At 34.2% G+C, this 17,067-nt stretch overlaps 1 protein-coding gene across 4 annotated transcripts in view; it reads right to left on the bottom strand.

Moving 5' to 3' along the window:
* Fas1 (fasciclin 1) overlaps nt 1-15,632 on the bottom strand; it is a 125,524-nt gene extending 109,892 nt beyond the window's left edge. Inside the window, exon 1 of one of the 4 annotated variants that reach the window (XM_066403121.1) lies at nt 15,328-15,632. In XM_066403121.1, the coding sequence (XP_066259218.1) occupies nt 15,328-15,456 (129 nt within the window). In that variant the 5' untranslated portion in view covers nt 15,457-15,632. The remainder of the gene's footprint in view (nt 1-15,327) is intronic. The other 3 variants (XM_066403122.1, XM_066403120.1, XM_066403123.1) reach the window with 3 other exon arrangements.
* Nucleotides 15,633-17,067: the final 1,435 nt, after the last annotated feature.

A 17,067-nucleotide genomic window follows, 5' to 3' on the forward strand; every position in this document is an offset into this window, starting at 1 on the left:
CATAGCTGGAAGCTAAAGTCAGTTACTGCATCGCATATAACCGTCCTTTTCAAAAGTACGCTGTTAAATGACGATAAAAAATATGACGTATTTGCCAACTGCATCCAGGGTCTATTGTAGTATTTTCGATAATAGAACGTACGCTATACCTTTGTATTTTCTTTTAAGCTCAAATAATAATTGAAAACAGTTATATGATGCGAGGCGATATATACATATAGGTAGCGCTGGATACAATTTGACGGCACTGAGGCAGTGGCGGGAAATGATAATTTTAATAGCAAAAACAGAAATTTTTCCTATACAAATTCGTGTTTAAGTAAGCGTGATGGACTACCGGCAGTAAAAAACATGTATTCAAACACAAGTAGTAGATTCTTGAATTGTAAGTTTTTAATGAATTAGTGAGTAAGAAACTCCCACTACAGTGTAACGAGCGGGTAGCGGTGTCTCGTTGGCTTCTAAAATAAAGCTATCCAGAATTTCGAATAAATTGCCATCTAAGAAAGTGCAGGAATCAATAGCAATACCAAAACATTGGATAATTAATAGGGATATTCATAGATAAACATTCATAATTTAAACTGTAAATATCTTAAAAGCGAAGATCGTTAGAGGCTCTTATAAGGTATATCTTTTTGCATAAAACGTGTTATGGAATACAAATTTTATCGGAAGAAAATACAGAGTTAGTAGACAGACTCTAATTTGTGGCCCATAGATTTTATTGGATATGGCCAAACGAAAAGCACTTTAATAATTGTTTGACGCCCCTAGTAAAGAGAAAATAGACATATTAGGTCGTGTAGTATGAAATGAGTAGATTCTCGAAATGCCACATTCAACTGCGAATAACTTCACTCTAAATCTATATTTGGACTTGACTTTTTTACGTGGAAAAGGCACATTCTTTCTCTTTCGATCAGAGTTTAAAGTGTTAAAAATTATTGAAAACTTTTATTTTTATAAAAATTTTTGTGCAGCCATGCAAAATAGTGAAATTCGTGTGTTAATGAAATATGAGTTCCACCGTGGAACCACAACAGCTCAGACGGCTCGCAATATTAATGATGTGTTTGGTACTGAAGTCGCTTCACAGCAAACAGTATCTCGTTGGTTCATGAAATTTCCTTCTGGCAATTTTGACCTAACAAATGAACCACGTGGACGACCTGAAACTCAAGTGGATAACGATTATCTGAAAGCCGTGGTGGAAGCGAATTATCGTTAATATTCAGTGTAACCAAGGATAGGTCCATGTAGGGAAAACATTCAACTCCGACGAGGCTGTCAAAGCTGCCTTCCAAGAGTTTATCGACTCCCGGCCTGCAGGCTTTTACAGCAGGGGAATCAATGAACTTCCCGTTAAATGGCAGAAGTGTATTGATAATGGTGGTGAATATTTCGATTGACAATAAAAACATTTCATATGAAAAAAAAATGACTAAACTTTCAATTCAATTCTACTCATTTCATACTACACGACCTAATATTTGACATTAAGTTAAGTCAGGTCTGTAAAATCGGCACTCGTAGTGAAATACTGGGAAAAAATAAATAATCAACGATTTCTAATAAATGAGGTCAAATACGAAGTTCGTTGTAACGAGAAACGTGTGACTCGATTGAATGAAAATTTACTATTTTAATACACTTTTTTAATCCAAATACATTGTTCAATCCTAACTCGACATTCAAATGAAGTGTATTTCCCACAAAATTCGAATTTAAAATTAATCAAGTTTCCCAGCTCAGCTCCTACCTATTATCTAAAGTTTACACCAGGAAAACTCGTAAAATATGGAGCCAATCAAGCTCGTTTGAAGATTCAATACCCACCAAACTGCTTTAAATCCTCCATCAAACACAGAAAGCCTTCTAAAACAGCTCCTTGGATGCTTGATCGTTTTATATGCTTTATCTCCGGAACGATGGATCTTCGTGCTTAATTAGATTAATTATTGATGAAACGAGGGTATATAATGGCGGTTCTCCTATGTCAAGATAAAAAAATATCGATCGGGCAATTTATAGTCTTCCGCAAAACAGATTTAATGCTGTTTTGTCTAAGGGTTCTTCGCGGGTTTCTCAAGGGATTAACCTGATATCTGGCATCTGAAGGGTGCAACGTGGCGAATTAATTCAGTGCCGTAAAGAAAATTAGTTTTTAGAAATGAATTTAGAACGGATTGAGAAATTATTAGCTTTTTTACAGCACTTCCACTGCAAATACTCTTATAACTAGTGAATAGAAGATTTTTGTTATACATATACAAGAATAACCGGCATCAGTGAATTTACTTGAGACTTATTTTATGCCTCAGGGTTTTTTTTTGATATCATAAGATGCAAATGTGAACAGTTTCTACTCTTGAGAATTTACACTATTAAATATAACAAATTGCTGGTAAAACATACGGGGTGGTTCTTTCCTGGGGGTGCGCCCGGTTTTACCATTCCAGACATTTTTGAAGTACATTACTAATGTTTAGTTTCCTCACACAGAAATTCCTTGTGCAATAGTTTTTAAGCTATTGATTACTGGCATGGAAACATTCCATTGTTTGTGTGCACAATTCGCTGATATTCTAAACTTGCCTCTAAAGGGCAAAAATTACGCATTACTTGTTTTTATGGTTCTTCTTTAATTGGATTTTTTCTTTTCCATACAACAACAATTTACCTATATGTATAACTTTTCTTCTCTACGCGGATTTTTTTCTTCTCTATGTGACAAACTCTCGTTTGTACGTGGAGTTTTTTCTCTTCTGCTTGGCAATATCTTCTCCACTTCGAATTTTTCTTTACACATTAGACGGTTTTTTCTAAATGGATTTCTCCTTTTCACGTGGAAATATTCCTCTTTTTATGGAATTTTTGTTTATCTATGTATATTTTTTAGTTCTCCCTATTTTCCAATTGTTCTGGCCAGTTCAAGTTGATTCGCGTAAGTTTTAAAGCTAAATTATGAATAATCCTTACTCCTGGATAATAATTTTGTTTCCTCGGTGATAATACTGGCAAACAAATTATTATAAAGTTAACTAAATTGCAAATTATATTAATTTTACAAACCAATATGGGCAGGGACCGCCAAAAAAATGCATAAATGCGAATTCAGTTCGCCGACAAACTAAATGATAATATGACTCGTAATGGAAACAATATTGGATTCTAAACGTTTTAGCGCAAAATGATTTTCCATGTCCATTAGATTTAACTTCTTTCATTTGCCCGTTTGCTGCCCTCGTCCAAATCGAATTTGACGCTAACCGCAATGCTTTATTATTCTGGCCTAATCTGGAAAGGTAATATTTCTCTTCCATGAACGCAGAAATGGTTAGTAGGTACACCTTAATGCATCATTCAGCAACAAGTTTCCTTTCAAATTGCATTAGAATCTGCCTTCCTGTTGGATAGTCTTACATCCGAATGATTAATGGGGTGGAAATGAAAATTTTATAGTTTGAACTGAGGAATTTTTAATATCTCGAGCGTTCCAGGGAATCTCCAAAGCCGTAAATTCTTCTTATAGTTATAGCCACATGAAGGTATTAAAGTTGCAACTTGCACAAATTCGCCCAACTGGATCTTTCACTACCTCAGAAGTATTAACTGTTCTGAAACCCAGAATTGGATTGCTGGTGAACCGTAAGTTCAATTAGAATACTCTAGATGGAAATTATCCTCCTGATATATCTTCCAGGAGATTGATAATAATAATTTGACTAAGGGTCAACAAAGGCCTGGCAGCCGTATCTGGGAGAATTTTCCAAAAAAAAGGTTCATGATGAGGAATTTACGATCACTTGAATTGCAGTTAGAGGAAGGGGAAATAACCTTGAATGAGTATCTTGAAAGTTTTACACTCCATAGATTCTTTTCTGTGCCATTAATTGGACAATAAATGTGGGGAGACTTTCACCCTTAAAACGTTGAATAAGCTAAATGGGGTGCGGTCCTAAGTGACACTTTAATATGCACCACAGTTAGATAGAGTTTCACGGATGATTTTAAATTTTGATCGAGATCCCATGAATGAACGATAAGTAAAGATTTAAAAAAACAATTAAGAATCATTGTGAGGAAATTCCCGGGGGAGGTGGTCTTTGAAAAATTGATTCCTCTTCGTTCTTATTTGGGGAGTTAGTCAAATTGCGAAGCCCCGCAAGAAAAAGCTTCGTTCCAAATTGTTCACAGTCAATATTGAGTGTATGCTCTCCACCTCCGATTAAACCCACAACTTTTCGTATAAATTAAACTCTGAGACATTTTTTGTCAGTAAACCGGTATTATCCCGAAATTAATAAATAAATTTATCCGGAAACAAAATTACGGACTCAAAGCGGTTGTTTTGTTGTTTTATATCATCGGTATTTCAAAGGCCCAGCGGAATATTAAAGCGGCGGAAGAATGGAGAACAACATATTGCGGGAGATAATATATTAAAACGAAAACCGAAAATACGGGCCATCTGGAAAAAGAAATAATCTGGTTTTGCCAAAAATATATACTTTACGAAGCCCGGAGGTGTCGTTTCATTATTAAGCCCAGAGATTTCCTATTTTGGAAATTGATGAGGTTTTGGAAATGCCTGGAAAACCGTTCAGGGTTCACTACTCAGGAACTCGATCTCACCGTGAAATGGGGAGAATATGATAAGACATAAAGAGATGTTTGCCAGATATGAGAATGAGGGGGAAATCAGGAAATTAACGGTTTAGATACAAATCGAGGCCTTGGACTATAGCGAAAACTTCCAAAACGTTTATAATCTGTTTTCCTGTGTCGAGAATGGTACCCTGTATAGTGTATAAACATATTAATATACGTGGTGATTTTAAGAAATTCTGCAAAAATTACCAAATATAGACAACTCTCGTTTCATATTTTTGCAAAATGCGCTGAGAATTTTATGGCTTTGAAATTCAACCTAAAATATATTCATTTTTCCAATTTCTCACACACACTTCCCCTCTCACAAATAGCCACCGATTTTTGAGAAGTTTTATGTAAAAATTGTAATTTTAAGACAGCAATTTATAGGCTATGAAATCATTTTCAAAAAATCAGCGGCGTACCATCTTCCATTAAAATTTAACAAACGGTTAAGTATTGAGAATTTCCCAATTATGAACGTATTCTCGTTTAGCACTTTGCTCTTCCCCCAAGCCCCTCAAATACATTATTGATTTTTGAAATAATTTCGATTTTAGATGAAAAATTCTCTAGATTTAAAACCATCTTCGCAGATGTGCTATTTTCCTATATAACGTAGCAAAATTTTAAAACTAGGGAAACTGAAAAAATTATGTAGTCTTCTGGTGCCACATATCTCTCTTCTCACAAATACAGTATCGATTTTTGATAACTTTCACTAAAATTATAAAAAGTTCAGTGGCGTATCACTTTCAAATAAATTTTACTAAAATTTTCAATATTAAGAACTTTATAAATATAGACGTATTTTCGTTTTACACTTAGTGCCTTTCTCAAATCACCCATATACACGACTGTTTTCAAGGAACTTTATGGGAAATGATTTAAAATGAATAATTTTTCGAGTTTAAAATTCAACAAACGAACGGAGGCGTATTATATTCTTATTAAACCTAATCACATTGTTTCCGATAAATCACCAAGTTTCTAAAAAAATTTTGATAAATCACTGGTGATTTATCAGAAATTTAACGAGCAATTCATGATTTCAAACGAAGAATTTCCTACTTTTCAAAATCGTTATTAATCGCAAATATACGATATAAGAATTTTCCTTATTTCACACTTAGATCGTTCCCCAAATGACAACTGCTTTTTAAAAAAATTTATAAGATAATTGTATTATGATAAAAATTTGGGGGCTTTCGGATAAGGCACTGTTTTTTGAAAAATATCATGAGATATTTTCGATTTTTGAAAGAAAATGATGAATTTGGGGGCGTGCCTTCTTTTAATGAGTTCTAATTTTCTGTCGGAATATAAGTTGCAAATACACACCACGAAAGCTCACAAATAATATTTTTCATGGACTGGGGGACAATCTAACCAAATGTTGGAACGAAAAAACGATCTACCAACGAAATATCCGAAATCTAAATTAAAAATCTAAATGTGGACATGATTATTTTTTACATAAAACCAGATCCTCAGCTCAACGACTCATGCACCGTGGGAAGCTGTCTTTAAGTAAACTATTCATTAATTTCCTGTTCCTCTCACTACTTCTTTAGACCAGCTGCATTACCTTTTGCCTCAAAACTTACATTAAGTTTTATAAAGCACTTTATCTTGGAGCGTTCTGGATAACGAGTAAGCACTTTCATCACACGAGAGTGTAACTACCTCATATTATCCCTCCATGGCGATTTATGATATGACTTCCGAACCAAACAGTTCAATTTTAAAGCTTAAACTTAATCCATTGAAAGCTTAACAATAACTCTTTATTCGACATGCGAAGTATTTTGTTTTCCGGCCAAATGAAAAATGGGACAGGAAAAGCGTAAATTTCAATTGTTCACCTGCGAGATTTATCGTTCGACTCGCATAGATTTAAACAGAACTTGCGGAAAAGCTCAAGACAGATCCGTATTTATTGCCAAATGTGTAAAAAGTATGATAAAGCTTAAAGTTGTTTTTCCCCAAAGGCCAAAATTTCAGTTTGATAAAGCATAATGTTTTGATAAGAGCCGTTGCACTGGCTGGTTTTTAGCATTCCGCAGCTCTCTACCCATTATCTTTGAATATACCTATCCATGGAATAATCCAGCAGGAGATAAGGCTTAAATGAAACTGCTGTAGCATCTCTGCGACAGGAATTTTAAAACTTGAAAAGCTCCAGCATTGGTGGTGCTTGTATAAGTTTAATGTTTCAGCACCAAAGATTTGGCATGTTTGTTTTGTACCTACAAATTTTCAATTATATGGAAATATCATTGAAAATAAGCGAGATGTAGAAGTTACCAAGAGGTTAATGCTAGTTGCGGGATTGTCAAGTGAATGCGAAAAACTTCTGAACTTTCGGCATTTAATTGGGAAACTTTCCGGCTATAGGAGCAAAAGATAGTTTCGCGAGTTGCAGCCTGGTAAATAATGGAAATACCTTAAAGTTACACAGTCTGTTTCCATTGGAGGCTAAGCTGATAGCATTTTGATACAAACATGGAAACTTTGAAGGTAAGAACTGAATGCAAAATACTATTTTAAAGTAAACTGCTTTCACTGATATAGCCGGCTGCTTGGTATTATTTGATAAATAGAAGGATTTTCTTCCAATATTTAAGTTTTCTTTCTAGTTTAACTCTCTCCCTTTGAGGCATTTATTGCATTACTTCTGAGGCTCCGATTGCTATATTGATGATCCAGAAATAGCGCGGAAATTCGGTTTCGTCGGTTGTCCGATGTCGGACAATGAATGCATCGGACAAAAAAAGGGTAAAACTACATCTCGTACATCCGTCATCCGGAGTATCCGGATAACATAAGCACTATTGTCCAAAATTACTGTAATTGCTTGATATAAAGCGTAAATTGTGAACACAAAAATGTCCGAAATATTAAACTAAGAACTCAGTATTAAAACGTATGACTTTGAACAAAAGTTAATGTGTCTTGTTGCCAATCAGACTATTCATCGTATGTTTAGATATCGTGATTAATGACGAATGAATGGACCAGATTATCAATCCTTGAAAGGTATATGTATTTCCGAGAAGCAATTTTTCCAAAATGGTACAGTTCTGTGACCATCAGACTGTTCGTCATATGTACGGATGAATGACGCATTGGGAGGAAGCTCTTCCACTTGAACGCAACACTCCAATCAATTACCAAAAGCTCTTGTCCCATGCCTCCGTCATCCAAACGGACTATAATCCAAACTATAGTCCAAAATTACATCATTGAAATAAACTGAATTTGAATTACAAAATAAACAAAAACTAAATATTAAACTAAGAATTATATGTTAAACCGTGGATAAGAACATTGAACGAGGATTTAAGTGGCATAAAACCGTAAAGGTTCGGCCATTTAACCGATTTCTTAACTCTGCTAGTTACTGAGATCTTTGAATTGGAAAAAACTCACCCCATTTTCGACGTCGGAAGATTTGCGGTTAACAAAATTTTTCGACGTATAATAATAATATTTAGATGGATGACGGATACATTCGATTAATTAACCAATGAACTCGCAAAACAATTCGAAAATCAGATTGTTCTTGTGACAATATCTAATTAACTATTCATCAACTTATTGAACTCTGTATCTACCATTCTCGTGTGGTTTCATCATTCATCATCAGGGTGCAAAACACTCGGCTTTCAATTTTGTAGTCCATAGCAATCCATAATACTAATTTGGTCTGAGAGAACAACAGTGGGATATTCCAGTCAGTTTCTGTTATTTAAATCCTTTGAAGGCATTGTTTGATTCCGTACACGCATTATTTGATTGTGGTCAGCGCACGCTACCACAGTGTGAATCGAAATTAGCTCGGCTACCGTGAATCCCGGATACGTCTCTCGTAAATCGCCTTCGGAATTTTCCGGGACAAATTAGATTAAATTGTTCGATGATTTTTAATTATTACTCCATGCTTTGGTTGAGAGTTTCCAATTGGGCTCTGAAGCATTATTTAGGTTAAGAGGGTTTTTCTTGCCTTTTTATGGTGGAAAATCCCAGATATAATTTGCGTATGATAACAAACGTATAAGGAATTAATGCATCTGCTCCCTCCAGTCGTAATTTTCCCTTTTCAACCCTTCTAAGCCGGAATTCGTGTCAACAAGGCTGATATTTGAAATGAGTCACCGCACGCCACCCTATAAAGGCTGTGTACGCACCTGTCTAACAACCCATTAATGGTAATTGCCAATGGGTTTTTACCTTATGTGGGTATAGTTCAGGTGATCGATTTCCGTTGGAGAGAATGTGAACGAACTTTCGTGCCTTGGCCATAACGTTTCTGTGGCCGAAAAGACTTTGATCAATAAGCATCAAAATTTGTAATGAAGAATAATGCGTTAAGTGCGTTAAGAGAACTGGAAGTAGGCATATTAAAGGAGAATCGGTGAGGGTCTATATTTAATGGAGTGTCGGAAATTCGGTCATTTGACAATAGGAAAATTAGAGCTAGAGATACTGTTATGAGAGGGATGTTGTTCTGATGTCAATCCAAATATCTGAGACTCAGAGTCTGGGAATGTGTAATTAGGCGCATTGAAGGACTGCAGAGCAAATACGCCACTCGAGGAGATGATTCAATTATACAGATTAATGACAGGGGATAGATAGAAATTTACAATGTATCCGAGCTCAAAAAACAGATTTTTTGTTCAAAAGCATCAAGTTAGTTCTTTGAGCTCCAACAAAAATAACTTTAAACTTGACGATGTTTCATCCGATTCCAATGATTAAAAGTGATGTTTATGCTCTAGTGGTCCCAGAAAATTAGAACAACGTGTTCGTTGAAACGGTCAAACGAATATTGAAATTTGCTGATATTTTACCATCGAAACTCATGAAAACCCTTTTGCTCAAAACGAAGTTTTGAACGTAGCATAGTTTCTGTCTTAAAAATTGTCCTGAAATTGAATGAAAAAATGTTGTCATTATTTATAAAATTTGATTTAATAAATGTGATTTTAAAAGTGAATTTCGAACGCAGCCGTCTCAAACAATTGACATGTGCCCTATGCCGGCAATATAAATTTATCATCAATTACGTTCGAAAATTGAAATTCCCAAAATTGGTGATGCCATAAGTATTGTTAATTTCTAGTAAGATGTTTAAAGAATACATTTTCCAGGTTTTTTTTTTGTTTATTTTCAAATTTAATTTCATTTACTGAATTAACTTTTCATATCTCGAATATGTACATAGAAGTATAAAAATTCAAATACCGTGTGTCTAAGATGTTTAGCATGAGAATAAAATTAAATAAAATTATGAGTTGCGGAATTATTTTTCCATATCTCCAAGAGGTAGAAATATTTCAATTCGAATATACGAACGAAATACGAAGTACATACATACATAGTATATTATTTCGTGTCGTGCATCGTTACTTTGATTCGACCGGTTACCTGTACGCTTAGAAAAAAGGCTATAGATTTTTTTTTATATTTAGAAACTATTGTATAGTTGTTATCATTCGGCCTATGGCTGGTGCCTTTACAAAAGGCATATTGTAAATGTTTTGTATGTTTTCGTATCGATAACAAATCTTAGATGATTCAAACAAGATGTTTAATGGAAGTTGTGATTTTCATGGTATTAGTGCTCGGAAGTATGTTCCACCCTCAAAGCTAAGTAGAATGAGGTCCCCAACCGTGCTTTCTTATCTGAAACCACTATGTTCAACCGCGACTTAATGTGGGGAACTGTGATAGAATGTAAGGATTAGGGCTCTGCAGGAGAAGGGGGAAATTCTCCGAATGAAGAGAGATGTCGTTGGATGATCCCACGCACAAGATGGGGCGATAAAAGTAGAAGATAAAGGGTAAATGGTTTTTCAATTTTCAATGGAAAGGTTTTGATTGTGTTTTTTTTTTTGTTGTTTATAACTAAGTTTAGCAGGTCGACGAGAACGACACAATTGGAAGGTCTATGCTCTCCCAATTCAAACTCTGATTTAACATAAAGCGATTCAGTTAAGATTGCCTTATTGAAAAGTTGCTTGTTTTCCTTCTATGGAGTGTCGATGTAATTTGGTTAATTCTGTAAACATGGAATAAATTTAACATTTTTTTATTCACCGACTTGCAATTGCTCCTTAGGGGACCCTGACTACGAAAAATCTGTTTTGCCAATTTGAAGTACCAAAAAATTAAATTTTTGTTTCTATTTCAGTACACTCAACACATTCAAAACTGTGGGCAGAAATACGAGCCCTAACAACTATACAATATTGGAACGCATTAAAATTTTTAAAGTTATGAAAATTTTAAAGCGAATGATAATTAATATTTGAAACGAATTGGATTTTTAAAATGCTTGTACAATGCATAAACAACTAAAAAAACGAATTTAACGAAATTGTTGTTAAATCCGAAAAATGACAAACTTTACAAAATATTGCATATTATACTTGACAATTATTCAATTGGGACGCAGCAAATTTTAGCTCCAGTTAATAATTGGTAACATCGCCTTTCGTTTTGATAACTTCTTGAATTCTTGCAGGCATAATTATTACCAATTTATCACAAAATTTATCAAAAAAAGGTGTAAGTGTGTTCCAAATCTCTTAAATGGTTAATTTTAGAACTTCAAGGCACCTTTGATAATTATTTCTTAGATATCTCTTCATTTCGTGTCAAGTCCATTCAATTACGTTCAAATCAGGACTGCTTGAAGGCCAAGAGATTAAGTTAATATTATTTTCGACAAACCACTGCTTTGTTGAACGGGCAGTATGACCAGAAGCACCGTTTTGTTGAAAAATGAAATTTTGGTCACCCTACAACTGACGAGTGCTCGAAAGTAATTTGTTTTGTAACATCCGTCTATACTTCTCAGCATTTATTGTACCGTCTATAAACTCGATCTGACCTAATCCCTTAGCAGACATGCATCCCTAAACCCTTTGACCTTTGGCAAACTTAACGGTTCGTTTTAAACAATCTTTGTGAAAGGCCTCTTGTTTTGTCCGTATAATTCTTTACGCATATCTTCAACATAGATGTCATATTTGGACTCATCGTTAAAGATAACCTTCTTTCAACCCTTATAAGTCCAGGAAACTTTTGATTTTGCCCAAGTCAATCGATTTCTTTTTTGGGTAGCTATCAAAAGTGGCTTTTCTTTGGCCCAACGACAACTATAAAAAGCAATTAAAAAGTAACACACCTTGTAAAAAGAAAAGTACCTTGTAAAAACTAAATTCGAATTTATGTATCCATTTTCGACAGTACTCTCTAAATAAATTTAAATCACATTAATCATTCCATCTAGCACTAATTTCGCGCAAAGTGCTCCGGTTCTGCTTTTTGCATATTTTTACTAATGCTTATCGATTTCTTTCCTGAATAATTTGAGAACGACCAGTACTCCTTTTAATTTCAGTTGTACCTCTATCATTATGATATTTTATTATGCAATATTTTCGACTAATGACTTTGACAATTTTAAGTCCTCTGCTATTTTTTAAATTGATTTTTCTTTAATATGACGAGAAATTATAATTTTTCTTCATTTTTAGGAAATAGGCACACTTTGGACCATATTTTGAAAAATTTTTCAAAACTGTGCGTTTACTGGTGACAAAGTATACGCATAAAACAATGGAACACATCAGTCAGGTCGTCGCAGCCTATTTGGCTAGTTTGTTATGGAGTCTCAATATACAGGGTGTCCCTGAACTTCAAGACGTGGTTCTACACATCAAATGCTACCAAAAATGTAAGGTAGAATATTTCGGAAAACTCAGTCCGCTTTGAGGAAATTTCATTTTTTGATTTGTGAGAACTTGTGTTTTATAATCCCCCCGTATCTTCTTTGCATTATCGCTGCAAAAATTCCAATGTTATCGTTGGAAAGCTACTTAAATATTCTATTTTAAACAACCATTGTGAGTTCACATTATTTGCAATTTGCTGACTTTTCAAAAACCTGAATGTAAAACTTTTTTATTTCTTCCTTTTTGTTAAATTTTCAACTGTCCATTGCTCCAAAAGATTCCTCATCTTATACCATTTCAAATTTCACGAAAAATATCTACAACCAAGTACCTTTCTACCGTGGTACTATTTCTTGAATTTAGTTTACTATTAAAAGAGTGAGGGAACTGTCAGTTATTGAAAACAACTTGCACAGAGAAAAACTGTATATGTGTATGTTGTGTTCGTACCAACAAAGAGAACATTTTGAGCAATATTTTTATCTTATAGTGTTTTGTTTAAAACATTCTTCAATTTTTTGCAAATATAGCTTTTTTCTGTGCAAGTGATTTTCAATAACTGACACCTCTTTCACTCTTTTAAAAAGAAGGTAAACTCAAGAAAACGTGCCACGGTTGAAGGTCGGTTGTAGGTATTTTTCATCAAGTGTAAAATGGTATAAGATGAGGAATTTTTTGGAGCAATGGACAACTGACAATTTAACAAAGAGAAATAACTAAAAAAGTTTTATGTGCAAGCCGCTGAAAAGTCAGCAAAGTGCAAATAATGTGAACTCACAATGGTTGTTTAAAATAAAACATTTAAGTGATTTTCCCACGGTAATATTGGAATTTTTATAGCGATAATGCAAAGGAAGATACAGGGGCATGTAGATTATAAAGCACGACAAGTACTCAAAAATTAAAAAATGAAATTTCTTCAAAACGGGCTTACTTTTCCAAAATTTTCTATCTTATATTTTTGGTAGCATTCGATGTGTAGAACCACCTCCTGAAGTTTGGCTAGGTAGTTCAGGAACACCCTATATAGTTGTCAAGCATAATGTGTAATATTTTTTAAAGTTTCTTATTTTTGATATTTAACAATAATTTCGTTAAATTAATATTTATTAGTTATTTATACATTATATGAGCATTTTAAAAATATAATTCGTTCAAGCATATTAACAATGACTTTATATCCTTGATATATCTCAATATTATGATGCGTTCCGATATACATATAGTTATTAGGACTAGTAGATACAAAATTCATACCAAAAACGAGTATTTGAGCCCAAAACTTATTTCCCCTTATTTTTTTCAATTTCTTTTATCCCAACGAATCAAACGAATTCTGAAACTTATTGATGTTTGACCGCGTTCGATAAACCAAAAATAATGCGAAGCTTTCGTCAAAATTCTTCAAGCTTGAAGAACCATAAATGATGAAAGTTTCTTGACATGCAGGATCGAAATGTTCCGTTCGAAAAACGAATGTTTGCATGGAAGACACGCAAACATATTTTCAATATTGAGATCGTCTAATTATTTGCTAGTACAAACATGTTCTTGCATGATCCAGCATAAAACCAATTTCCAGAATCCACAATTTAAGAAATCTCCATGATCAAGTGTGAAGAGCTTGGAAAACATTGTAGACATCTCGACCCAAACTGAAAGAGATATTTATGTTAAACGCTGAACCTCATAAGTCAAATAGCTATACGTAAGTAACTTTGAAAGTAGGATTTTCTGCAATAAAAAACGAAATCGATATACATATTTGACATTGAAAGTGACCCCGATTTATCTAGCGATGCAGGATAAGTTTGGTGCATTGGAGCTTTCTCCTTTATCTCAATGAAAACATGTTTCTCTTTCTCTCTCTCTCTGTCTCTCTCTCGCTCCCTCTCGCTTTCTCTCTATTTTTCTCTTGTTTTTGAATATTATTCAACTAATTTAATAACTAAGTAATACAGCAGAATTTACATAATTACTTAATTGCTGAAAACGTATACTTTTTTCATTTATATTGCCCTGACGAATGATTCGATTCCAAAAATTGGAAAAACTCTCTGCTAAAATTCATTTTTCTGGTGACGGTTGCGGTAAATACTGACTTAATTGGAGTGCAGCAAACAAAGGACATTTTTTGAAAAATAATTTATTATACTGAGTGCGTGCTGAAAATCATTTATACATAGTCTCCCTTCAGCATTATCACCAGGGGACGCATAAGATTTATGCAATCGTAAATGTGGTATTGCACCACTTACTTTACCACAAAAGAGCATTCTACAATATTATTAGTTCTAGTGTAAACGGTTGAGTTTTTCGCATTTTCCAAACAATTTCCATACATATTGAACATACTCTTCAGGTTAGTTATACTGTTCAATTTGTATGTATTACTTATGAGTGAAATATGTTTGAGAGCCACCCAGTCAAACCCCAATATAGAGAAGGTCGAAATTTCCCAGCATAACTAGCAAAAAATTCGTTTTTATTTTTCAGTTTTTAAATAATAATTAGCATTGTCATTGGAAGTTTTAAATATCAGTTTAAAACTCTTACGTTGACCTAAAATGGTTGTTTTAAATTTAAATAAAAACATTCTCAGGATCGCGCTTCGTGGCGTACGCGAAGCGTCTACCTCCTGAGTATTAAAAAGTCATTAAGGTGGCAGGTTTTTAAAAGAATTTCTCGTCTATTTCCCATAAAAGTCTTAAAAATTATCAAGCGAAGCTTTAAACTTAGAAGCAAAGTTTTGAAAAATACGTTAAATCCTTAATTTCCTTTGGAAACTTTCTAGCTGATTTGTAGTCCAGAAAGGTTTCACATTTTTTCCTATGCAAATGAAGTTTTTAACCGAATTGGCGTCCCGACACTTTATCTAAATTTATAATTCTAAACTTAGTCGCAAACTTTTAAATAACTATACCTGACTGATTTCGGGGTCGTTTTTCATTTTGTTATACAGCGACTCATCTTCGCACCATCCCTCACCAAGACACAGTATGAAACAAATCCAACCAAATGCGAAAAGGTCAATCCCGAAAACTTTCCTCATCGTCACCAATCACAGGCCTCGCTCTCGTATTTTATGTTCGGCGTCTACGTCCGTCGAACTTTACGCGGGAGAACCGGTGCCGTACTGGCGCTGGGTTTCCCCACTGAATTTTCAAATCCGCGTCTGATATCAAAGGGCGTGCGCCGCTGGTTATGACGCAACGGCTATCCGTATTGCCCTTTGCGTAATACTTTAAAGTAGGTATAATAACTCAGATCACTCCGTGTGGTTGAGTTGTTCTGTAGCTACAACTGACCGATATTCTGCGGATGTGCTTTAGTTCCGTATTACACAATTTTAGGTTTTATAAACGGCTCACGTCATGGTTGGTGATGATACATTTGCCCTTGAATATTATATTAATTTGACTTAAGTTCATTTACGGTCGCTATTATTATTACGTTTATACAGGGTGACTCACAACTTATCTATAAAATTTTAAGCGTAGGTGTGTCATGGAAAACTAAGTCGATTTTGTAAGAAATTTTTTTGGAAAATCCTTATAATTTCCGCGAAAAAATCATGCAAGTTTAACCATTGTATAACTGGATGACTGTAATATTTACGTTTTTCTGCAGAATCCCTTTTAGGTTCATCAACCTTACGTATAATTTATAGTTAGGTCTCCCACGTGTCAATGGTTGGGAGCTAAAGAAGTCATGGGTGATCCGACTTAAGGGTAACAATTTATGATGCCAAAATTGCTTACACATGTAAGCTCGCTTCTTTTATTTCGAATGAAACAAAAGTACCCTTAAGTCGGATCACCCATGTCTTCAGCTCCCAACTGTAGACATGGGGCAGTCCCAACTATAAATTACACGTAAGATTGAGAGGGTATCCAATAAAATTCCATGGCGTACGTTAACCTAAAACATTACAGTCTTACTTATACTTACACAGACTTGCAGTCTATTATACAATGATTGAACTTTAATAATTTTTTCCAAAAAATGTTCTTACAAAATCGGCTTAGTTTTTCATGACACCTCGACCCCTAAAATTTTATAGCTAAGTTGTGAATCACCATATATAGGAGTAGTACCCGCCCCCAATTTGAACGAAATATCTTATAAACTCTATAGGAGCCGTAAAGCAAAGATTTTCACCATTGCCTCTCATCAGACCTCATCATTTTGTAAATTGATGTAAATGATTCAAATCCTATGTATGACCCACATATTTATTTTTGGCAATTCTGACGCTATTGTGAAATAAAGGTTCCTAAAATACTTTTCCAAGGCTCCAAGACCTCAATCGAAATATTCAGGTTTAATATAGGATCCATATCATTCCATTAAACCGAAAAACGAAACATTTCGAAATTTTTCTGAAACATTTTTTACTCCTTAGCGAAGCACCTATTTTTTGCCACTTTTCAAACTTCCAACACCGATAGTTGTATTTCGGAAAAACGCGGATCAATTGGCTTTAAAAAATATTTCAAGTTAAACGTCTCGAGGCGTTTAGTCCTGCACAAACAGATTTGCACATTAATTTTTTATTTCTGAGATATGGGGCCACATTAGTACATATTTTTCATTCAAAACAACTACATTGTTAACTACAATAAACAAAAATATACTCATTTAAATAAATTATACAATTTAA

Source organism: Euwallacea similis, chromosome 28, assembly GCF_039881205.1.
Source record: "Euwallacea similis isolate ESF13 chromosome 28, ESF131.1, whole genome shotgun sequence".
Lineage (NCBI taxonomy): Eukaryota > Metazoa > Arthropoda > Insecta > Coleoptera > Curculionidae > Euwallacea > Euwallacea similis.